At 34.6% G+C, this 24,527-nt stretch overlaps 3 protein-coding genes and 1 long non-coding RNA gene across 22 annotated transcripts; 3 read left to right on the top strand and 1 right to left on the bottom strand.

Moving 5' to 3' along the window:
• Positions 1–9: 9 nt before the first annotated feature.
• On the top strand, positions 10–5,537 carry LOC130589981 (uncharacterized). 18 transcript variants are annotated; one of them, XR_008967507.1, is made up of 9 exons: positions 10–423; positions 689–825; positions 923–976; positions 1,651–1,792; positions 3,043–3,115; positions 3,251–3,301; positions 3,458–3,584; positions 3,842–3,898; positions 5,008–5,537. It is a non-coding gene; the product is annotated as an uncharacterized LOC130589981 (long non-coding RNA). The 18 variants fall into 18 exon arrangements; XR_008967512.1 differs by lacking the exon at positions 3,251–3,301 and adding an exon at positions 4,094–4,203 and having other exon boundaries at positions 1,651–2,956; XR_008967505.1 differs by having other exon boundaries at positions 1,651–2,956.
• Positions 5,538–7,882: 2,345 nt separating this feature from the next.
• LOC104904391 (NEDD8-conjugating enzyme Ubc12) lies at positions 7,883–11,755 on the top strand. 2 transcript variants are annotated; one of them, XM_057391882.1, is made up of 6 exons: positions 7,883–8,077; positions 8,483–8,596; positions 10,400–10,508; positions 10,898–10,976; positions 11,091–11,207; positions 11,288–11,755. In XM_057391882.1, the coding sequence occupies exons 2-6, from the start codon at positions 8,488–8,490 to the stop codon at positions 11,426–11,428; spliced, it is 555 nt and encodes a 184-aa protein (XP_057247865.1). In that variant the 5' UTR covers positions 7,883–8,077; positions 8,483–8,487; the 3' UTR covers positions 11,429–11,755. The 2 variants fall into 2 exon arrangements, with proteins under 2 accessions (XP_057247865.1, XP_010690925.1); XM_010692623.4 differs by having other exon boundaries at positions 7,884–8,159.
• A 1,555-nt stretch (positions 11,756–13,310) lies between these two features.
• LOC104904390 (deSI-like protein At4g17486) lies at positions 13,311–16,944 on the bottom strand. The gene is made up of 4 exons (XM_048636580.2): positions 16,666–16,944; positions 15,311–15,579; positions 14,319–14,606; positions 13,311–13,803 (listed from the first exon to the last, which is right to left on the bottom strand). Exons 2-4 carry the CDS (start codon positions 15,519–15,521, stop codon positions 13,562–13,564), a joined length of 741 nt encoding a protein of 246 aa, XP_048492537.1. The 5' UTR covers positions 15,522–15,579; positions 16,666–16,944; the 3' UTR covers positions 13,311–13,561.
• Positions 16,945–17,893: 949 nt separating this feature from the next.
• Positions 17,894–19,284, top strand: LOC130590238 (uncharacterized). The gene is made up of 2 exons (XM_057392288.1): positions 17,894–18,351; positions 18,435–19,284. The coding sequence occupies exons 1-2, from the start codon at positions 17,894–17,896 to the stop codon at positions 19,282–19,284; spliced, it is 1,308 nt and encodes a 435-aa protein (XP_057248271.1).
• Positions 19,285–24,527: the final 5,243 nt, after the last annotated feature.

Genomic DNA, 24,527 nt, shown 5'->3' with positions numbered 1-24,527 from the left:
GCGTTAATTTAACCTGCTAATCATGCGTTAAAGGAAATAAAAATCAAATTGTATTTCGTCTATTTTGAACTCTGGAGTTGAAATTTGGCTGCTGCCAAACATCAAAGTGGAATATGATATTCCAGACTGATATTTAATCTCAATATCTGGGATTGAATACGGATTTTAAGTTTCCAAGCACATCTTGATGGGTCATTGTAAATTCTTCATTTTATTTTCTGAAATTGACTACTCCATGAATTACTCTGTTTTATTTATTCCACTTTCCAAAATTATTTTCAGAGTCACACATGCTTGGTTATGTGTTTGTTTTTGATGCAAGTCTTGAAGTAGGCTGCAACTGGTGAGGAAATTTCTGCTGAGGATTTGGGAGGTGCCAGTGTGCACTGTAAGATATCGGAGTTTCTGATTATTTTGCTGAAGGTATTGTGCTGCTGTAGCATCTTTTTCGGTTTATTTCATAAGTGTTGGTTGATCAATGATATCTTTACCGCTTTTTCTTGTTAGTTTCATGACACTTTGCTTCAACATGCATTCTTGCTAGACTAATGTCATCAAATTTATAGAAGTCTTGTTGCTCTTAAAACACCTTTACTTGCTTGTAGAGAGTATAAGCCATTGCTGAATTTGTTAACATTGCTTTCACTTCTAGCTGGTTTGTACTAATTTTTTGTACTATGATCTTTAGTTGACCTGGAATCGCTGCCGCACAGACCCTTCATGTAGCTTTCATGCTGCCTTGGTAGCAACTTCATTTTATGAGATCTAAACCTTATGAGTTTCGATTTGGGCACTTCTCCCAGAGTACCTCTAGGTTTGACACATGTATGTCAATTGACTTAGTTTTATCTCCTCTAATAATGTTGGTAGGCCTTTGTTTTTGTCAATCATTCTTCTTACACCACTTTCCTGTTGTTTTCAGCCATGACTGCAAATGAGGTCGGCGATCTGCCTTGTTGATATCATTACTGATAAGGTATTGCAGGTTTTTTTAGCTTGACGATGTCAATGACTAAGTTGCATATTTTGATAGTTTCTACAGTAGTGCATGGATTCTGATGTCATGCTGCTAGGTCAGCTCTCTGTGTCTACTCAATAGCCGCTTTAATGTGAATATGGAGGTGAGCTATCGTTTGTGAAATAATTTAGCATTTAATGATGAGTTAGGATATTGAATTTGAGATCGTATAGAAATGTACAAGTTGTCTATTCCATGTAGGAAGATACTCATAAGTAGTGCCCACTGTTACCTAATTTCCTAATTCTCCCGCGAATTGCGAATTGAGAAAAGTGAATTATGGTCATTTTGGTTCATTTTTGGCGAATTGGCGTATTCAATAGGCGAATTAGATAGCGAATTAGGTAACACTGGTAGTGCCCATGTAATCTAAGAAACAAGACGTGACTTTTGTTGTAAATTTTAATGTTGATACAATTATGATTTGTGTTTATTGAAATTGACATGTTATTACACTTTGCCATCTAAGTTTAACACTTTTAGTTCATACATATATCTAAGAAATTTTGGTTAACCTATCAGTTCAGAATTGTCTTAGTTCTCACTTCATCTTAGTCTTATACTAACACTCACTTGAAAAGCGTTAGTGTGTTTTAACAACAATCATAAATCTGAAATCTGAGAAAATGCAGAACTGAAATTTAGGCAACTATAATCAGAAAAGTGAACTACGCTCTTGGATGCTTTTCCTTACTATTTCCTCCTGAAATTAGACAAGATGCACCGAAAATTGGGAGCTTATGAGCTTTCAGGCTCAAAGGAGGGGGAAGTGAGGTATATAGTTCGTTATACTCTTGAATGCTTTTTTTTACCATCTCAGTTGTTTTTTCTTTTTTTTTGTGTTTGTTTTCAGGAGATTGTCTTGTGTTATCTTTGGGATTTCTTTGACTGTCACTTTTGCACTTTATGATGATTTTAAGAGTTCTCACTTCATATTAGTCTTATATTAACACTCATTTGAAGAGCAGTCGTAGATGCATTTTAACAACAATCGCGAATCTGAAATATGACAAACTGCAAAATTGAAAATTAGGCAATTATAATGTTATTGATATGATTAAAGTAAGGACAAAGAGAAAGATAGAACTAGAAGGGGGGGGGGGAGAAAGGACAAGATGGAGGGATAAGCAGAAGGGGATTTTCTAATGTGACAAGGGTATACATGATATAGGAGGAAAATTAGCCTTACTAAATACTTGCTCTTTCATCTTAGTCTAATTATATGAGCTCACTAAAATCTTACTATTTACTTATCATTAAAAAAAAAAAAGGACAAAGCCGAGGAGAGAACTAGAAGGGGAAGGAGGAGAGAGTGAGAGGATGGACGAAAGAAGTTGGAGGGGACTTTCTAATGTGACAAGGGTGTATAGGAGGGGAATCAGCCTTAAGAATACTTTCTAAATCATCTTAGTCTAATGATATATGCTCGCTGAAATCTTACTATTTACTTAGCATATGAGTGAAAAAAGGACAAAGGGGAGGAGGGATTTAGATGGGAAAGGGAGGAGAGAGCGAGATGATGGAGTGACCCAGTAGGAGGAGACTTTCTAATGTGAAGAGGGTATGTCGGAGGGGAATTAGCCTTACTACATACTTTCTTTTTCATATTAGTCTAATTATATGAGCTTGTTGGAATCTTATTATGAGTGAAAAAGAACAAAGGGGAGGAGAGAGGGATATGGAGGGAAGAGGAGTCTTTTAGAGTGATGGAGAAGAGAAAAGGTGTAAGAGGTTGAAGAAGGGAGGGGGAAAAAAAGAACGGCAAGAGAGAAATAAAGAGTTAAGTTACTACATTATAAGGCTGCCTTGAATCATACTTCTGTGAGGAGCCAGATCCAGAGTGAAGTAGTACAAGTAGGGCTTGCAATGCAACATTTAGGTGCTCTTTTGCTAAAGCTTGGTCGCACCATATTGATGCTACGTATGGGAAAGTCTCTTGTATGTGCTCCTAACCCCAAATCCTTAGCTCATCTTACGAATTAATTGACAGAGTGCGTCATCCTCATTCCTGATATGTTTTACAGGCAGAGGCTATGGTTAATGCTGGGTCATTCTGTCTATATATCAGTATCGGGGACTAATCCTATAATGATCCAGGTTAGATGTTTTTTTTTAAAATATCTAGGTGTAGTTGGGGTAGTAACAATGTATTTGTACACGACATTTTATGCTGATCTGTTTTTTGAATGCTGGTAGTAAGCTTATATGTGTTTTGGTACTTTATGCTTTTAGAGAATGCCTCAGGTTGGACTATATGTTTCAAAGGTCTTACACTATCTCTAGGTAGTCGAATATTAGCTGCCCTTTGGTTTTATTCTCTGGACAATGCTACTATAGTTTGATGGTTTATCATTCTACTTATGTGAACTATTTGGATCCATCCTTTTAGCATATTTTAGCTTACGCATTGAAATTGTCTTTTTTATTCTAAATTTGCAGCCTTTCCCCTATCAAACCAGCCCTTTCTTTAACACTCCTGCAGTTTTTGCACCAAATACGGGGAGTTCAGTTCCTGTTGGGATAATTGGAAGTGTTCCCAGGAATATAAACATTCACATACATGCTGGTAAGAAGAATCCTATTATTTAATATGCTACATCGAGGTTTGGTCTGCTGTAGTACTTACCGTTGTTGGTACTTGGCAATTAGATAATATTATTAATGTATTTGTCGAGTTGTCTGAGTGTTGCTGAATACCAAATATGCATTTGTGAAGAAAAAGTTTCCATCTTGTCAGTAGTTAGTGGTTTTCGGTTCATTTTATTATCTTATTATTCTATTATCTGGTTCTTTGTTGGTCTTTTACGCGTGACCTTAATGCAGGTAGCACAAGAGATTCACTCAGAGTCGAAGTTTCAGAGTGACTTTGTGGATCAGCTGGTAATCAATATTATCTTCTGATTTTTTGTTTCTTTGATTAAATATTTTATATTCTGTATGAGTTATAAATTGTAGTATTACTGCTTGCTGGCTCTTTTGACACATTATTCTAGGGGTTAACCGAATAACTTGCTTGAGAATGAAAATAGATACCTTATTGTGATTAACTGATTATTGGTGGATTATACATTTCAGAGTCTGAGCTGCTTCCACTCTCCCCTGTTTAGGATACCACTATAAAAGTTCGCAAGATTTGATGATATTAATATATTTTACTCAATGATACAACCCCACGCTTCGCCAAGGTTCCTTCTCTCTTTCTCTCTTCTCATATCAGGTGCACTCGATAATCGAGTAAAATTCTCGTCTCTTATTTTTTATCACCTTCAATTCAATACATTTTCGTAAAGAATGACATTGTATTTGATCTCTTCTCTTTAAGTTTGCCTATCTTTCTGATCTCTTTAAAGTTTCTATTTTTGCATCTTTTTTGTTGAATGAGTCACAATTCGATGTGGGGTTTGGATTAATTTGTGTTTATTTCTTGATTTGATTTTGGGTTCCTAATATTTATGAAATTCATCGAACTGCAAGTTACTTCAGGTTCTTCTTTTGAACTTTAAATAGATTCATTATTTTTCTTAATGGTTGTTTGTTTACTTTTAACTTTATTCAAGTCGTCTGATCTCTCAAAGTATAAAGCAATAACATAGCTTTTATTTTATGCAATCTCGTGGGTAGATCCCAGCATACTGGCACCGGTGGGCATAGCGGGAGTAATGGAAGTATAATAAGATTGTGTTTTCTATTTTATGAAGATTAATGCATTGGGTACAGTTAAGAATTGCCGAAAAATCTATTACAAGGATTCAATGAAGTAATGAAAGTAGCTGTTTTTGGTTGGATCACTGGAAATCTGTGTACCAATACTTTTTGGACATGCTAACTTCCTTTTAGACTGAACCATATTATGTTTGATTTTGGAATTCGAAGGCTTAGTGGGTATTTTTTTTCTATGCGCCCAACTCTTTAGAACTCTTGTTGTTCCCAGTGGAGATTTCAGCATGTTAACTGGCTGGATTTGTGCCTACCTCTCTTTATTATGGCAGAAGAAGATGAGGTTAAAGAGGATGAATATGAAAAAGATGAACAGTTGGACCTTGAGGATAATGAACCTGAATATGAACCAGAAGAATATGGTGGGAAGTATGATGAGAAGGAAGTTGATCAAGACGATTTATTGCAGGAGGAAGGGGATGAAGGTGTAGAGGAAGGTGAGGAAGGTGATCTAGCTGAAGAGGAGGGTGACATGGCTTAGGAGGATATGGAAGAAGTTCCTGAGGAACTTGAAGGTGAAGAAGATGATGAGGATGCTGATGCTGGTGAGGGCCATGAGCATGACAATCATCACAAGAATGCTGAATATACTTTTAGCTTGTTGATTTTAGTTGATTGATTATTTCAATTCAAATGAAATAGAGATTAAATTGGATTTGCAAAAGCGCAAATTACTATATCAAAATCAAGCCAAATACCCTTTTGCTTATTTTTTTGTTGTAAAGTCTAATGGTACATGTTAACAGTATGACCTTTATAGTTATTCATCGTCTAATATGAACTAATCTCTTTTGCTAATAGACGTGATTGAGTTCTTGTAACAGATATAACAATGACTCAAGGACATTTTATATGCGAACAAAATTTGTAATCCAAAAATAGCTTGTACTAACAAGGGTTATTATGGATATTTAATTACTTTATCTTCCTAATTACCAAGTACACCTGCTTTAGTTTTGCTTAAATTAATTATGCTAATAGTTGCATTTAGTTATTCACCAGTCACCACCAATTTCACTACCTTGGGAGGCTTGCACTAACAAAGATTATTTGCATATATGCTATGCGCAATCGCTACATATTGCAATTATTAAAGAATAGAGGAAATATTACATTAATCGATAATAATTAAGATATTTTGTCCAAAATAATAACACTATAAATTTTAGTGACTGATTTTTGCTGGCTTGGGGGACCGTGCGCGATAGCTCACGGGCCAACAACTAGTATAAGGAAAAGGAAAAGAGAGCAAGTCTAATATGAGATTCTTTTTTGAAAAATGTAGCCAACTATGACATTTGAGATTTTGATTGAGAAGACTTGAAAAGAAATCTGTAGATAACCATGAAGAGAAACAAGAAAAAAGTGTCCTCAATTCGTTAAAGGTGGATGAAGATGATTATCATAATTCATAAGAAACTTAAGCACTTTGTTTCTTTTCTATATTATTAATCTTTTGACAATGTTTTTGACTTTTTGTGAGTTCTTCTAGTACACAACGAAAAAGGGCCATATAAAAAGTAATTTCTACTCCACCTATCTCATATTAGTTGTCCTATATTTTTGCTTTTTAACTAAATAAAAAGAAAATTATTACTGCTTTTAATGTCTTAATTTAGTTGTGATTAGGAATGGCAACGTGTCGGACTTGGATCGGATTATGCATAATCCGACTTCGACCCTACAGAAAGTCGGATTTTAAATCTGAGTCCGACTCCGAGATCCGACTTTGAAAATCCGAATCCGAACCGACCTAAAATCCGAACATCCGACTCCGAAATCCGATCCGGCTTAGAATCCGGACATCCGACTTAAAATACAAACATCCGACTCCGAACCTGATCCGACTTATTTTTCTTCCAATTTTTTAATCATTTTTTCTGTGGGAAAATCCTATATAATACAACTGGCCTAAAGTCGAAGTCAGATTATACATAAATAATACATTACATAAATAAGAAAAAAGGATTGATTGACTCAAAGTCGGAGTCGGATTCGGATGTCGGATTATTTTATGAGATCCGACTCCGACCCTCCTCCGACTCGGAGTCGGATTTTTTAAACGGAGTCGGAGTCGGATTACTTTTTTGTCGGAGTCAACTCGGATTTTTTCCTTCGGATCAGAGCGGACTAGGGTCGGATTCGAATTGAATTGCCATCCCTAGTTGTGATCTACCTATTTATAAATTTTCATTCTTTGTTTTTAAATAAAGTTGGACACAACTTGGATCCACTTCTACTCTATTTAAAACACTTGCACCAAAAGCATTCGCGGTAACTAATGTGAGATGAAGGTAATGTAAAATTAATAGTTTGAATATTGAATTATATAACATCACTACTATTGAAAAAAAGGCGATAGCACAATCTACTAAAACGTTTAGCTATAGGCGCCTCATATATAATCTTTTTTTTGGGTCCCTTTCAAAAACTCGTGGTAAGATGAATTCCCTCTGAGCTGCTATTGCAAAGGGTCATTCATCAAGAGGCCCAACAAGCCCAAAACCCCACTCCCTAACAATATTGAAATTTTGCTTCCACAAAATTGGTCTCCCATGTATGAGAAGGAAGCCATACCATTTACCCATATGCCATAACCCAATGTTACTCCCAATAATATAGAAAGTATAAACTCAGATACCCAAGGTGAGATTAAACAAAAAATGCTCCATCTACAAATTCGTATATAATGATGCTCTATATGTTAGACTTTACTCTTTACACTCTATTTTTAGATATGATCTATTATCATTGAATTTACCTTTTGATAAAATAAATTGATAGTCAAACAATAATTAATCACCTAAAGCTATTTGATAACACGAGTGTTGATAATGAACATACAGAGTTAATATTTTAAAATGTAATTTTCATTAACTTTAACACATAAACGTGATTTAACCCATTTATTACAGAACTTCTATTATTAAAACTTTGTTTCCCCAAAATTTCGACCCCAATCAGTTTCACCAAACGGTCTAAAACACTCTCTAATATGAATTCAAACGTTTAATTTTTCCGAAACTCATTATTTAACAGGACGATTATTTTACCTACATTCAAAATTACAAATTAAAATAAAACAAAGTGTAGCATAGAATCAAATTCCAACCCAAAATACTTCTATTTAAGGATAAGGAAACAAAGCAAAAAGATCCGTCAGCATATAAAATGAAAAAAATAGAAACACATTGAACAGTAGTCTCTAACCCTAACCCTCGATCACAATTTATTTCTCTCTCTACATTTATCCAATCTGTCTTTTTATCTGAAAATTCGACAAAATCTCCACACAATTTTGGATTCCAGCATCAAATTATCTTTTCCGAATTTCAGTAGCAGGTAAGAAAAGTTACAGAAACGAAGTTAGAAGATTGCGTTTTTTCAACGAAACACGAAACTCGGATCTTCCAAGAATTTGAAGGTTTGATTAATTGATTATTACTAATTTTCTTGTTTAAGATTCAGAATTTGAGCTTACACATATTTGAGTTAGAATTCAGAATTTCTTTGATGATTTTACTCTTTTTTTTTTTCATTTGTAAGCTAAAAAAAATATTTGAGTTTGTTGAATTTAGTTGTTGTTTACTGATTATAAGCATGGATCGTTGTGATTTGTTTGCTTGAAAAATCTTTATGTAATTGAATTTGGCTTGTAGACAAAATTAGGTTAAAATTTGTGTTGTTTTGTGTTTGTTTGGATGTCGTCAACTATTTGTGATTGAGGTTTTTTTTTTTAATGTTTAGGAGAGATGATTAATTTGTTTAAAGTGAAAGCGAAACAAAGGGAAACTGCTGAAACTTGTAATGGCAAGACGCCTGTGAAGAAGCAATCAGCTGGAGAACTACGTCTTCATAAAGGTATTTTTTACTTGTGAAGGACTTGTATGATCATAGCTGATGTTGGCGTAGTCCGGTCTCTAGATCGAGGTTAGGCTTTTAGCACCAACGGTCTAGGTTCCGAAACCAGAATCCTCTCGGTTCTGGTTAGGTGTTGATTGTCTTCATGTTTGTGAAACTGTAGAAGTGAAATGATTCTTATAATAGCTGACAAGTGCACTTAAAATGAGGTTTGGTGTAGTCCAAGAACCCAGAACGAATGATAGTTGGTTCGACTTCAGGATCTTATGTTGATAGGTGCTCTTGGACTGTGGCAGCAAACTCTTTGATGGTTTGTATAAGGGGAAACTGTTTTCTGGATATTATGTTGTTTGGTTCAGCATGGAGGTAAAATTGGAGCTGAAAACTTCTTTTCCATCACTTTAAAATCTTTATCCTTGTTATAGAAGGGAAGCCACGTTTTACTTAGCATGCTCTCACTCTCTCTGGTTCTTAAATACTACTAGCTGCATTTATCATGGGTGGGAGGAGAATATGGTCCTCTGGCAGGGCGTTAGTGGATAGGTGCTCTTGGACTGTGGCAGCAAACAACCTCATCTTTGCCTGTAATGGCATCGTCTCCTTCATGAAGGGTTTTGCTGATGCAACAATGGTGATTTGAGGATGGACTAGACGTGCTATGCGCTGATGTGTTTGTTATGAGGTTGAGAGTGGATATGATTATGGAGATGATGTTATTAGATGATAAAGATGGAGATGATGGGATAGTTGCCATCGATGTGGAGATCAGAGATTTATTGTCGAAGAGATTTGGGTTAGATGTTAGGATGAGGTTGATCAGATGATGGAGAGGAGGGGTTAACTTTATGTATTACAGTATTAATGTGTTTATTGGGTGTTATGAAGGTGGCTTCTCTTTTGTATTTTTTCCAAAGCTTTCAACCTTTTATTATTTTCCATACAACCAAAACAATGGAAGATACGTATCCTAAAATGTAGTTGGTTAAAAGTTAGAAGTACCTCGCTCTGTGAGCTGTCAGAGATCTTTCTTTGTATGGCAATAATTGCTTCTATGAGACTGTTGCAGAATTCTCTCATCATATTTGTCAAACAATCAAGATAAGTTTAACTTCAATTAAACCTAAGTCAGATGACCCGAGATTCAATATTGTATTTCTATGCTATGTAGCACAGAGATGTTTGAGATTTCAGAAACAGAAAAGTTTATGGAACCTGAGGTTCTAATAATTTCCTGGCTTTATTAGCAAAGAAACAGCTTGGATAATGGGTATTAAAACAAGGTTTCCCGTGTTTCATGGTTTCTATGTAAGAGACTGGAATAGAGGTTGCTTTCTCTCTCTCTTTCTCGCCTTTTCTTAGCAGGGGTGTTTCTTTTACCTCATGTGCTACAGCTTGATAAGCACTACTGATTCTTACACCTGTTCTTGTTGGTTGTTTTACTACTTGTGGTTACTGACAACTTACTGTACTAAGAAGTGGTGCCAAGTATGTTCACACTTTTTATCCCAAATTTATATCGGTCGCTTGTTATGAAATGACCACCCTTTTACAGTAGGATGCACATGATTATCTACTTAAGAAACTTTTATGTGTCTCTTCATAAAATATCTCATCTGCTACATTTGGTGCTGGATATTGTTAGAAAGCCAGTAAATCTGCATTGTGGAGATTGAAGCTTTATATGAGATGTATGTTCAAATTTGTTATTTTGTTCACTCTCAAAAAAAAAAAAGTTTCTTATGCTGCAGATTACAGTGACAACTTTTGTTCTTTTCTCATGGTTCCTCAATTTTGTCTTTGTAGATATCAGTGAACTGAACCTGCCAAAGTCGTGTAACATATCATTTCCCAAGGGAAAGGATGAACTGATGAGCTTTGAAGTTACCATTCGGCCTGATGAAGGATATTATTTGTAAGTGTCTTTTACTATATACCATTTTAATACCCGGACTGTGTCACAGCTGACATCTTCGCTTAATATCAGGCATAGGCTGTTGCTTATTACACGTGCTTAGTGCTTGCAGTTCCCTTCTTCCAGTACTCTTGATTTCCATACCTTTATTTTTTTTCATTTCTTGTCAAACTACTTCTCATCTCTGGTCCCCTTTTCCTTAAGGGGTATTTGGGGTTGGAGAGGATGCAGTTTGGAAGAAGTAATATAGATATATGGGTCATTTTCATATTCTATTCGGGAACTTTTCCCATGCACAACTCTTCTTTAAAAAAAGAAAAAGAAAATTCAGTTGACAAAGTAGTATACTGACATACTCTGGTGAATTTTTCTACTTTATTTTGTTGCAGAGGTGGTACATTTGTGTTCACCTTCCAAGTTCCATCTGTATACCCTCATGAGCCGCCTAAGGTTAAGTGCAAGACAAAGGTAAAGAGAATAAGTATGCATAGAGACTGCCTTATACTTGCATAAGTTGCTGATTTTTTTTAATAGTGTATACGTGTATGGGTTTCTCCTCACTTTTTTGTATGCATCTTGTAGGTGTACCATCCTAACATTGACTTGGAAGGTAACGTCTGCCTCAACATTTTAAGAGAAGACTGGAAACCTGTCTTGAACATAAACACAGTCATTTATGGGCTTTATCACCTCTTCACGGTACCTTCTTTATGCCTTTTTGTGGAGAACATGATATTGGTTTACGTATCTGGCATTAAAATGAAATTTTGTTTGTGTAGCAACCAAACTATGAAGACCCTCTAAATCATGATGCCGCAGCTGTGTTGAGGGATAATCCAAAAATGTTTGAATCTAATGTCAGAAGAGCTATGGCTGGGGGTTATGTGGGGCAAACTTACTTCACGAGGTGCGTATCTTGAGTAAGAATTACGAGGCGGTAAACATGGATGCAAAGGGGCATCTTTGACTTCCTGGGTACTACTATATCTATAATTTGTACCAGTTCCACCAGCAGTGTGTATTTGGTATGCTTGGTATACTTTGTGTTTGCAACAAGAAATTAGTCAAAATGGCTTGCAGTTCCATGGTTTCCTCTTTCTTCTGATGCCAAAACATTGGTTAACACTGGTACTGGTTATGCAAACATTTTTTTTTTTTTTTTTACTCCATGTGTATGTGTATCTACTAATGTGGAGAAGAACAGATTTCATCTTGTGAAGAGAAGATTTAATATGTTTGTTGTGCAAGTTACTACTTTTTATGTGGTACTGCTTCAGCCCCAGCTCCAGCTCCAGCTCTCAGCCTTCTAGGTTCACCTTCTCAAAGTAGTAGACTAGAATTGATTGTCGTGTCAATATAGCTGACAATCACAACCTGCTTGGTAGTCGTTAATAAATTGCGGTAATGAAAATGAATTTTAAGTGTAATTTTATTAGGGAAGCACCCTTAAAATTTTCATGGGAAGACATTTTTTCTCCATGGGTAAACAATTTTACCTCTAAACTTGTGTATTTGTCTTCAAGGGGAAGCAATTTTCATTATCACTCATTACCATCTAAAAGATGGTATTGTTTGGGAATGAAAATTCAAGAAGGAAAGTTGACAATCTCTATCTTGACCCGAAGGTACCGGAAAAAAAATAATCTGAAACCAACCTGAATCTGACCTTAGCTGACAAATATAACATAGAAGTATTTAATATATTTAAAGCGTAGCCCAAAATTGACAGGGAGTCAAACTTAAACCTAAGGCATTAAGGTGAATAGCTAGCTTCATGAACGTTGTGCCTGCTGCAGTGCTGCTAGAGTGCTCCTGAGTTTTGATGCTTAGATATTGATAGTTTGTCTAGCTACAGCCTCCAGATGAAGGGAATTTTGTTCTTGCCATTTCTTGGAAATGGCCCCTTCTACAACATAATGTAGGATTAGGGGATTACCCCTAGATTGTGCAATGATGCGAAGTAATGATTTTATATAATACTTTCTTCATTTCTGATTAGGTAAGACATTTTTTACAAAAAAGTTCTCTCATAAAAGAGAGAAGTGTTATCGCACTTAAAACAAGATAGAGGAAGTTTTTTTTTTAGATAAATACAAATGATGTTACTGGTTTGGATATATTAGTCTAGTACCCTACTTGATATGTCATTAATAGAAATCACAAAATGTGATAATTAAGTAGCTCAAAAGATTGACTAGAATTCAAGAACTCGATAAAATCCTTGAGTTAAAGATGAACACCATAATCAATCAGCGAAAATTTTAAGGCCTCTTTGTTCACTGGATTGGAATGGTATAGATATCCTAATATGGATTCAAGTTTCCATATCAGTCTAAAACTGTTTGGTTCGATTTTGTAATGGATTTTAAATCCATTCACACTGTTTGGTTCAATCTTGAGATAGATTCTATGTCGATTTTTTTTTAAAAAATATACACTAAATTAGTATTAATAACCATCAAAAAGGAAAAATTATAAAGGGTAATAAGACTAATAACCACCCTCTCTCTTTCTTCTTCCTTCCTTTGACATGGAGTTATCAGAAATTCCATTCACACTATTTCCAGCTTACTGCTCCTCCCTCCCTCCTCCTCGTCGGCTACCTCTACCGCCTCCGTGCAGCTATCTTTCCCCCATGATTTCTATGTAAACAGTGTAAAAGTAGTCATACCTACTACTTGATTCTTCACAAAAATACTTTGGGATAACAAAATCAGGTATCAAAGTTAGTAAACAATGTTTTAGGCCTGCGTTAAACACAAGGGAATTGGTGTTCTAGCTCAAGATTAATAAAAGTTAAGATGCAAAAACAAAAGAAACTTGATTTCTGCATCAAAAATAAAATCACTAACACTGAAACACACTTTTGAAGGACACTTAAGTCCTTTTGTAAGCAACCCAACTACTTTAACAGAAACAAAATGGCGAGACAGGCACATTTACACTCACCCCTTCCCCTAAGATCTATGCACAATGAACACAAATGATACATCTATTCACTAACACTTCTAAACCCTCAAATGGTTGCAAATAAGGAAGAGTTTCTTTTCTTGTCAGTCATCGTCTTCGGGAAGCCCTGACTTTGTCTTTCTTGACTCCCAAGGTGGTAAACATCCCATGTAGTGTGAATGTAGAAACAACGATGAGATTGATTCCTCCTTCTGAGGCATTGAGAAGGATGAAAAGCAGCTGAAGGGTCGTAGGTGTTTTTTATCGTTTTCGTATACTTCGAGATGGGGTTCCGGAACAGTTGAGGCTTTGAGACTTTCCGGGAGTACGCAGTTGCAGACTGAACCTGCCATCACAAGTGATACATTAACACAAGCACAATGACATTAAGATCACAGAGAATATCATGATAGTGATGGTTTATTCGAATTAGCGAAAAAAGAATCACTAGTGAGTAGTGACTGCTACAACTGTCAATTTAATTTCTGGCTTTCTAGTGATAGGTAATGATGTAATGTCATGAGGAGAATCTAAAAGAAAATCTCAGATGTACTTGCTCAGGTGCTCTAGCAAGGATATAACTCTTCAGAGCAATAAATGAATAGATCGGTAAATGACGAAGCATATTGAACTGTAGACAGCCAACTCTTTCAGAACTTTCTCAGGTCAACCCACTTCAGTCTAGCAGGTCAGACTCGTTACGAGTGAGGGGGAGATATAAGGGAAGTCCCCATCGACAAAGATCCCCATGTGGTCTATGACCTTAAGGTAACGCATGAGTAAACATCCCTTTACCACAACCTGATTACAACCAAAATATACATTGTGCAATATTTTTCTAATCTGATCAAATTTACATACCTATTCTTGCAAGTCGATTAACCCACTTAGGGATGCTTTTTCCTGTTAGCTTTTGACAGATATCATCGCAGAAATGGTTGCAATTCTTGGCAATCAAGTGATACGTATCACCATAATAATTTTGTGATTGTTGCTCCATGAAATCTCTAACTTCACTAGGATCTAAAGATGTTGTTCCCATGAATATTGCTCTCCTAAACTTAAAGCCCGGACATTGCCGAGGTTCAACTTCAAAAACGCCACTTGTGGGGAAGTCATGAGCACCAAATGCATATTCTGCACCATAGACTATGAAACAAAAAGGAAAGGACATTCAGCATCTGATAGAACTATGTTGCTATTCTTAACTTAACGAGTATGCACCACAAGCATCTGCAAGCAAATATGTGAGGTATGTATGTGCTCGTCATCAGGGTAATACTTAGTTCAATTAGATGTTTATGATGATCAGCTATTCAGTTTTTCCTACAAGCATGGTGTGGAATTTTCTCTTTAACTCCTCGTTTGTGCTATGTCAACCGGATTTGAGTGCTTCATACTCATGTTGGACACGAGTACATGTCCTAGTTTAAAATCTCGACCATTATAAAAAAAACAATCCTTGAATTTGGTCCTAAAATAAAGTGTTGAAATGACCATATCCATGATGGCGAGTCAAGGATCAAAACGGGTACTTGAGGTAATAAGAGGAGTATAGATTTCATGTACATAGGCAAATACCTAATTTCTGTTACCTAAATGGCTTCTAGTCTCGTCAAAAGAGCAAGGAAATTTTGTTGACTACATTCAATAAGCTAAACATTGTCTGAAGCTATTCAGATTGAACATCATCATTGTGAAAGTCAAGGAAAAATTCCTCTCCCCTAACAAGTAACAAGTTCTATTGAGAATACACCATACAAAAGTACTTCTAAGATAATTGCATAAAGAATATGATCCTGTTAAACACCAATAACTTGTGTTCCAATTCAGAAATCAAAGAATTAGCTAACCTTCGAGACCAGTGTGGAAAATACCAAGTCCTGCCCAATACATGTAGCCGTTGACAGGTGTGAGGTCATAAACATTTAGGTAGACAGGAGCAAAGCCTGGACGGCTAGCTGCTGATTTAGATTTGGGGAACAAACAAAAACGAGAGGCAAATTTGCCTCTACTACGACCAGGCTTATCATTGCAAGAGGCACTTTTGGATTCCCGTTTCATGTTTTCTATGAGGAGTGGAACCTATGAAACGAGAATTTCCTTGATGTGTAGTTCAAACCTGCGATATAGAACGTCATCAAAGCTGCGCAAGTAAAACACGCACACACACACACACACACACACACACACACACACACACACACACACACACACACAAATCTGACACAGATCATAGTGGAACTATTATCATTCGCCATTCGACAGTCTTGGTGTATCAAAAATCAGATTCTGTTAGATACTCCTATAATAATTCAATTCCTTTTATAAGCTGTGACAAGAGAAAGATGATCATCTTATTCTTGAAACTTAATTTCTGCTTGGTTGGACAAAATCCATTTTCAATGGAAAGGGTCAAAGAGAGAAAACAATTTCAATTAATCTTCCTTGTTCGGTTTCTATACATGAAGCTCATGGAAACTATTTATCAATCAATCATACTATTATCAATACAAATAATGTGCTTTTGACAACTATACCACCAAGAACAATCTAAAGCAGGTAGTTTTAATATTTCCAAAGCATATAGATTCACAGATTTACAGAATGTACATTCAATAATGTAAACAATGCCAAACAGTGCATTTCAATAATTTGCTCCAATAAATCAAGAAACATATGAAAACATCCTCATTTTACTTAGAAAGAGCTAATTTATACAAATTAAATTAGCATTTCAACCCATCTAAACAGCAGATCTCAAAGGAAGTATTATAGGATAATCAATATTAGATCCCAGAGAAAACTTGCAGCTCTAACAAATACAAATCAGCTATATTAATCCCAGAAATATACAAAAAAAGATATGATATTCTTGGTGAACCACACACACACACACACACACACACAAAATCTAACATTTTGCATCTAATTTCCTACATATGAAGAACAATGTCAGTAAATCATGCAATCTTGGAATGAATAATAGCAAAGAAAAAAAAACCCAAAAAATTCGTAATCAAGAAAAACCCATTTGCAAATCCCAAGAACAGAATTTTAAAGATTTAGAGAAAAAAATTCATCTTTTTTTTTTTTTTTTTTTTTTTTGGCCATTGGTATGATAGATTTTCAACAATGTGGGCAAAAAAAAAGAATTTTAAGAACAACCCAATTGAAAAAAGAGCAAATTAGAGAGACCCAAATTCACCTTTTTGTCAAGGAAGAACCACCATCAAAGTTGCAGAGAAATGCCCGGTTCACCAGCCTAGTGCAAACCCGCCATTTTTGATGTCCTAAATACTACTAATACTTTTTTTTTTTACCCCTTTTTTTGGGTTTTTTAGAGCTTAATAAAAGCTCTAAAGAATGAAAAATTCCTATGAATTAAACCCACACATTTTTTCTGACAAAAATATGACTAGGTAATAAAAATGAAGTCTGTTTTTAGAGTTTCTGCACAAGATTTCATCCTTTAATCTTTATTAAAGAGAGAGGTCCACCTCAACTAGGAAAAAGTAAGGAAACAACACATGAGAAATTAATAAATTATATGGGTTTTCATTACTTGTTGCATTTTTTTAAGATAAGATAAGAAGAAGACAGGCCCCCCTCTATGTGTATAAAATACAGCACATAACATGGATTTTTCTCATCATCTTCATTGTAGGATTCCATAGACAAAATAATGTCCCCTTTTAATTCCTAATACTCCCTCTGTCTCTTTTTATTTGTTACAAACACTTTATCACAAAGACCAAGGAAAAGGGGGGGACTACTGTACAGTGGGTGTACAGTGGGTGTGCAGTGGGTGTTTTGAAGAAAAATAATTGTGGTTAATTAAGTTGTGAAAAATCAGATTAGAAGGCAAAAAAAGAGTTGGCCCACATTTTTTTTAAGGAAGGCGCCAATTATATAGAAAGAGGGATTTCATTTCCCTCCAAAATTTTTATACAACCAATACAACTAAACTATTCTGTTACAATTATACAACCAAAGGGAACAAAAATTTTCCCTCCAAAATTTTAAAGGTAGATATACATAACAGGTATTGAAATTTTACCAAAAAATTCGAACTTAAGGGGGAATTGAATTTTCCCCCTAAAAACATGAAAAAAATCCTAACAAATTCTGGACTATATATACACAACCACTTTTACACTTGCATTTATTATTTTCACCACTTCCATCAACATAACCAAACAGACCAAGCAGCAGCCAGCCACCACCACCATCAAAGACACCAACCAGCAGCTTAAACCACCATAAAAACCACCCAGCAGTAGCCATTTCCTTGGGGGGGGGGGTTTGGGTAGATTAACTCTCAGAGCAAAATCATCATAGAGTTTTATACAAGCCATTTCTGATTTCATAGCTTCACTTGAGGAAAGTGTGGAAGCTTTCTCAGCTTGAACATGTCTGGCATCCATAGCTTAGCTATGGCCCCCCTAGACAGTTCTACTGATAACACTTCAACACCATCCCCATCAGCTCTTAATTCACCACCAACTTACCCAACTTTTGATCTGAATGACCCACTGCCAGAACCAGAACCAGAACCAGAACCACAACCATTACCAGACTTACAAGTTCAACCACAACAAGAGGCCTTTGATCTTAACAGAGCACCAGCAACATCAAGTGAAGAAGAAGAAAATAACTTCTCAGCAATGGAACATGGGAATGATGAAGAAGAGTTGGTGGCTGAATGGTTAGATGATGATTCAGATGTACACGTCTCAGAATATGATTGGACAGATAGTGAATCAGAGGAAGAACATGAAGAACATGAAGAACATGAACAACATGAAGAACAGCAACAGCCAGAAATAGTGGTCAACAGCACACATTTTTTAACAACAACTCAAGATGTCATGTTGCAAACAGGCTACAACAAGTAGCTTACACAAAATTTAATGGCATATTCACTATACCTCAAGGGGCTATCAAAAAAATTGCCATTGAATTGAATACTTCAAGGTGGACAATTGGAAGAATATGGAAGAAGTTAAGACAACAACTTCAAGAAGATGCAAGAATAGATGTGAATCACAGAAAAACAGGGAGGGTAGGAAGAAAAAGAATTCAATTAGATCCTCAAAGGTTAATGGCAATTCCTCTAAGAAAGAAGACTACTATAAGAGCTACAGCAGCATCCCTAGGCATACACAGGTCTACATTGCACAGATTGGTGAAAAGGGGAGCAATCAAAAAACACACTAATGCCATAAAACCACACCTGACTCCAGCACATAAAATTGCAAGGGTTTTGTGGTGTTTGGGTTCTATCATACCAAACACTATCCAAACAATACCAAAATTCAGCAACATGTATAATTTGGTGCATGTGGATGAGAAATGGTTTTGCATGAGCAAAATTTCTCAAAGGTACTACCTAGCTCCTGGTGAAACAGAGCCATATAGAAGATGCAAAAGCAAGAGGTTCATTGTCAAAGTGATGTTCATAGCTGCACTAGCAAGGCCACACATAGCACTAAGTGGAGAGGTCAGTTTTGATGGGAAGATAGGCATCTTCCCATTCATAGAAGAGGTGGCAGCAAAGAGGTCAAGTTGTAACAGAGATGCTGGGGTGATTGAAACCAAAGCTCAATTAAGCATCACAAAAGATGTCATAAGGGAGAAACTCATAAATCACATACTGCCATCTATAAGGAACAAGTGGCCAGATAATGGATGCAAGCAAATATGGATTGTCCAAGACAATGCAAGGCCACACATAGCAAGTAATGATGAGCAGTTCATGATGGAAGCACAAAAAGATGGTTTTGATATCAGATTAATCAATCAGCCAGACAGTCACCAGATATGAATGTGTTAGATCTTGGTTTTTTTAATGCAATTCAAACCTTAAAAGATCAAATAGCACCTAGGAGTGTGAAACAGTTGGTGAAGGCAGTGCAAAAGGCATTTGACAACTATGATCCTAAGCTATGCAATCACATTTGGTTAACTCTACAACAAGTGATGAAGGAGACTCTAATAGTTAAGGGTAACAACAATTACCACATACCACATATGGGGAAGAAATCACTTGAGAGGAGGGGTGAGTTACCAACAAGTATTGTCATTAGCCCACAATTAGTAGAAGAGAGCAGAAAATGGGCAGAAGAAGGTCATCTTGAAGATGATCAAGAAGAAGCAAACTATGGGGATGAAGATTCAGATGATGGTTTTGGGATAATATAAAGCAAAAACAGCAAGCAATGGGCATTTGAAGGCCAATTTTTTTGGGCATTAGAGTGCAAGAACATTTTGTAAGTAAAATACAACATATATAGGTTGTTAAACATTTTGTATATGTAGTTAAAAACATTTTGTACTAAATCTTACATTTATAATATGTAAACATGTTGGGTTATGTTAAGTTAAAAAAATAAAACACTTGATATATCATCCATAAAAAAACAGTTAGTAAAAATAAAAGTTCAAGTTTAGTTAGGTTTACAAAAACTGTAGTGCAAAAAACAGTTAGTAAAAAAAAAAGTTCCTGTGAGGTTAACAACAAAAAACAGGGTATCATTGTATCAAACAAATGATCGAGAAAAAAAGAAAATCAAATTGAACATTGTTTCACAAAAACTTCAATTAGATTTCATTTTTTTCTCGATCATATTTAAGACAAAATGATAATGAAGGCCAATTTCAATAAAACACAGATCAAGGCATGATTTAAGTTCCTCTCAGGGAGTCCCCACTCATCCATATTACTCAACACATGCTATTAAAACAGAGGAAAAGTTGAAAAGAAGAGCACAAAAAATTGGTGGCAACATGAGTATACTGGTCTTAAAAGGCATAATGTCCTTAGTATAAATCATCTGACCTCATTCATCATTGAGGAACATAGTGCACCTCTCATGTAAACTTTGTATATGTCATTAAAACAAAATTGGACAGCCAAACAAAAACCAAAATATAACACAAATGCCTCATCAATTCTTTATACTACAATTCTATTCATTTTACCACTGATTAAATGCAAAATGGAGTAACTATTTGGATGTAACATCCTATTTCATCATAGAGGATCACACCAACACACACACAAATAAAGGCAAATGAACATATATATAACAAAATATCATATAAACAGAACAAATCAAGGGTCAAATGCACAAGTTTTAACAAATCAAGGCAAACTATCATATAAACAGAACAAGTTATGGCTTCAATGCACAAGTTTTAACAAATCAAGGCAAACTATCATATAAACAGAACAAGTTATGGCTTCAATGCACAAGTTTTAACAAATCAAGGCAAACTATCATATAAACAGAACAAGTTATGGCTTCAATGAACATGTTTTAACAAATCAAGGCAAAATATCATATAAACAGAACAATTCAAGGATAAAATGAACATGTTTTAACAAATCAAGGCTAAATATCATATAAACAGAACAATTGAAGGCTTCAATGAACATGTTTTAACAAATCAAGGCAAAATATCATATAAACAGAACAATTCAAGGATAAAATGAACATGTTTTAACAAATCAAGGCAAAATATCATATAAACAGAACAATTCAAGGATAAAATGAACATGTTTTAACAAAACAGGGCTAAATATCATATAAACAGAACAATTGAAGGCTTCAATGAACATGTTTTAACAAATCAAGGCAAAATATCATATAAACAGAACAATTCAAGGATAAAATGAACATGTTTTAACAAATCAAGGCAAAATATCATATAAACAGAACAATTCAAGGATAAAATGAACATGTTTTAACAAATCAAGGCAAAATATCATATAAACAGAACAATTGAAGGATAAAATGAACATGTTTTAACAAAACAGGGCTAAATATCATATAAACAGAACAATTGAAGGCTTCAATGAACATGTTTTAACAAATCAAGGCAAAATATCATATAAACAGAACAATTCAAGGATAAAATGAACATGTTTTAACAAATCAAGGCAAAATATCATATAAACAGAACAATTCAAGGATAAAATGAACATGTTTTAACAAATCAAGGCAAAATATCATATAAACAGAACAATTCAAGGATAAAATGAACATGTTTTAAACAAAACAGGGCTAAATATCATATAAACAGAACAATTGAAGGTTCAATGAACATGTTTTAACAAATCAAGGCAAAATATCATATAAACAGAACAATTCAAGGATAAATGAACATGTTTTAACAAAACAGGGCTAAATATCATATAAACAGAACAATTGAAGGCTTCAATGAACATGTTTTAACAAATCAAGGCTAAATATCATATAAACAGAACAATTCAAGGATAAAATGAACATGTTTTAACAAATCAAGGCTAAATATCATATAAACAGACCTAATGGAGGCTAAAATCAACATATATATACAGATCAAGGCAAAATATCATATAAACAGAACAACTGAAGACTTAAATTAACATGTTTTAACAGATCAAGTGAAAATATCATATAAACAGCACTAATGAAGGGTAAAATCAACATATATATACAGATCAAGGCAAAATTTCATATAAACAGAACAACTCAAGGCTTAAATTAACATGTTTTAACAGATCAAGTGAAAATATCATATAAACAGACCTAATGAAGGCTAAAATCAACATATATATACAGATCAAGGCAAAATATCATATAAACAGAACAACTCAAGGCTTAAATTAACATGTTTTAACAGATCAAGTGAAAATATCATATAAACAGACCTAATGGAGGCTAAAATGAACATATATAAACAGATCAAGGCAAAATATCATATAAACAGAACAACTCAAGGCTTAAATTAACATGTTTTAACAGATCAAGTGAAAATATCATATAAACAGACCTAATGGAGGCTAAAATCAACATATATAAACAGATCAAGGCAAAATATCATATAAACAGAACAACTCAAGGCTTAAATTAACATGTTTTAACAGATCAAGTGAAAATATCATATAAACAGAACAACTCAAGGCAAAATAAACAGAAATTAAACAAATCAAGCCAAAATAAACAGAAATTAAACAAATCAAGGCAAAATAAACAAGTTCATAAACAGATCGAGGCATAAACAACATGCGTATAAACAAATCGAGGCTAAAACATGAAAAAAACACAAAAACCTAAACATGCAATCTAATCAAACGCAACCCCACAGGCAAAGCAAGTTAAAAAAACTTCCTAAAATTTTAAAAAAAAGATTTAAGTTAAGGAGTGGACCGATCTGAGTCAAAATTTGAAAGGGGACTCTCCGAAACCATTTCGAGATGGTTTTTATACCAAGAGAGGTAAGCTCGCCATGATTTAAAGCCTTCCGGAGGTGGATCTTCCAATTTTTCAGGTTTTTTGCCCTCAAATACACCACCAAATTCAAGATCTGGTGGTTTTTTGAAGGCGCGCCACAACCAACAAAACGAACCAAAATCCAACGATTTTTTTGCAACCCTAGAATTTTTAGCCTCCGCATCTAATCGTCCATCAAATCAAAGAGCCGTTTCTTTGATTTCGGAGTAAACTCATCCATGAAATACCCAAAATCACTCAAAAATACCGAAGAAACAGGGGACTCGTTTCTGAAATCACTCCAAAATGACAAAATCTAGGTTTATAATGATCGCAGAGAAGAGTAGATAATTAATCTACTGTTTTTTTCAACAATTTTGGAGTAAAAAACCCTAGATCTGAGGGTTTGAAGAAGAAGAAGAGAGAGGAAAGTGACAGTCAGAAGGAGAGAGAGAGTCAGAAGGAGAGAGAAGAAAATGACGGAAGTTATGAGATTAGGGTTTTGGAGGGAGTAGTTATAGGGGGGTTGGGGTGGGTTTAAATGGAGGAAGTGGGGTAATAAATTGAGTTAGGTGGGTTGGGTAGGTTTAGGGAAATTGATTAAGTGGGCTAATTTTTTGGGCTGAACTTTTGGATGTTTGTTTTATTATCATTTGTAGTAATGTTGGCAAATGTAGCAAATAAATTGAGACACCTCTAAATGGCAAAATGTAGCAAATAAAAAGAGACGGAGGGAGTAACTATTGTATGATAGAAACTTCTAATAAAACAAAATTGCTCTTATACAAATTTGTTGTATGTATTTTGCTTATTGTAGTCTTATTATTTTCTTGAATAATGTGGGATTTGAGTTCTCTTTTGTGTACACCTAGATTTTAGTAATAATGGGGTGTAATTAGTGACGCTGATATAGACATATTATAAGGAATGTAACAATTTAATTTTAGGTTTTCAATAACCATTTAAGACCTTATCGATGAAATTGGTTGACATATACAAGTATAACTTGTTAGTCAATTGAAAATAAACAAATACCAAATATTGCATATTAATATATTGTGGTCACATTTTTGTACAAATATATAAACTACTTTTTAAAGAATTAATAATATTCGATAATCTCGATTTTTTTTTCGAAAAATAGCTACAATCTTAATAAATATAAAAAAGATGAAATGACATATAACAAGTTTACCACCAAAATAGTACTTAGAAATCTCTTATCCACTCCAAAAAAAATTGCAAAAATTATTAAAAGAGACGGTCTAATTTTAATATAAAAGTAGACCTAGTCACTAAATGGATTAAACTAGTCATCAAAAAAAATTAACCTAATCAATAGATTGGACTAATTCTCTTTTTAATATTGAATTTACAATTGCTTAATTTTAATGTAAAAATAGATGATCTCTTATAAAACAAACTCAAGAAATTACATGTACAATGTAAAATTCTATATTATTCGAAAGACGGTATAAATTCTACCTGATGCTTTTTTCTTACACCAAAATATTGATAAAAAGCCTTCCAAAAATTTTTATAATTTTTTGTGATACTTAGTAATAACTTGAGAAGTTTAGCCTTAAATATTGAAAATGAACATTTCTAGTTTTGTGCATGAAAATGAGTAGTTAACATCATTCTGATATCTGAAGGTTACCTGATTCTTAACCAGAAGGCTAAGAACCTAGGGAATTTCAACAAGAAGTTTGGTCAATCTCCCAAATTGGTAAAAAATGACATAGAATTTGAGAAAATATATCCTATTATTAAGTACTAGTAGTCTAGTAGAGTTAATAATTAAAGTCCA

Source organism: Beta vulgaris, chromosome 9, assembly GCF_026745355.1.
Source record: "Beta vulgaris subsp. vulgaris cultivar EL10 chromosome 9, EL10.2, whole genome shotgun sequence".
Classification (NCBI taxonomy): Eukaryota; Viridiplantae; Streptophyta; class Magnoliopsida; order Caryophyllales; family Amaranthaceae; genus Beta; species Beta vulgaris.
Note: the sequence above shows the minus strand (reverse complement) of the source record. Positions and strands in the feature narration are given on the sequence as shown.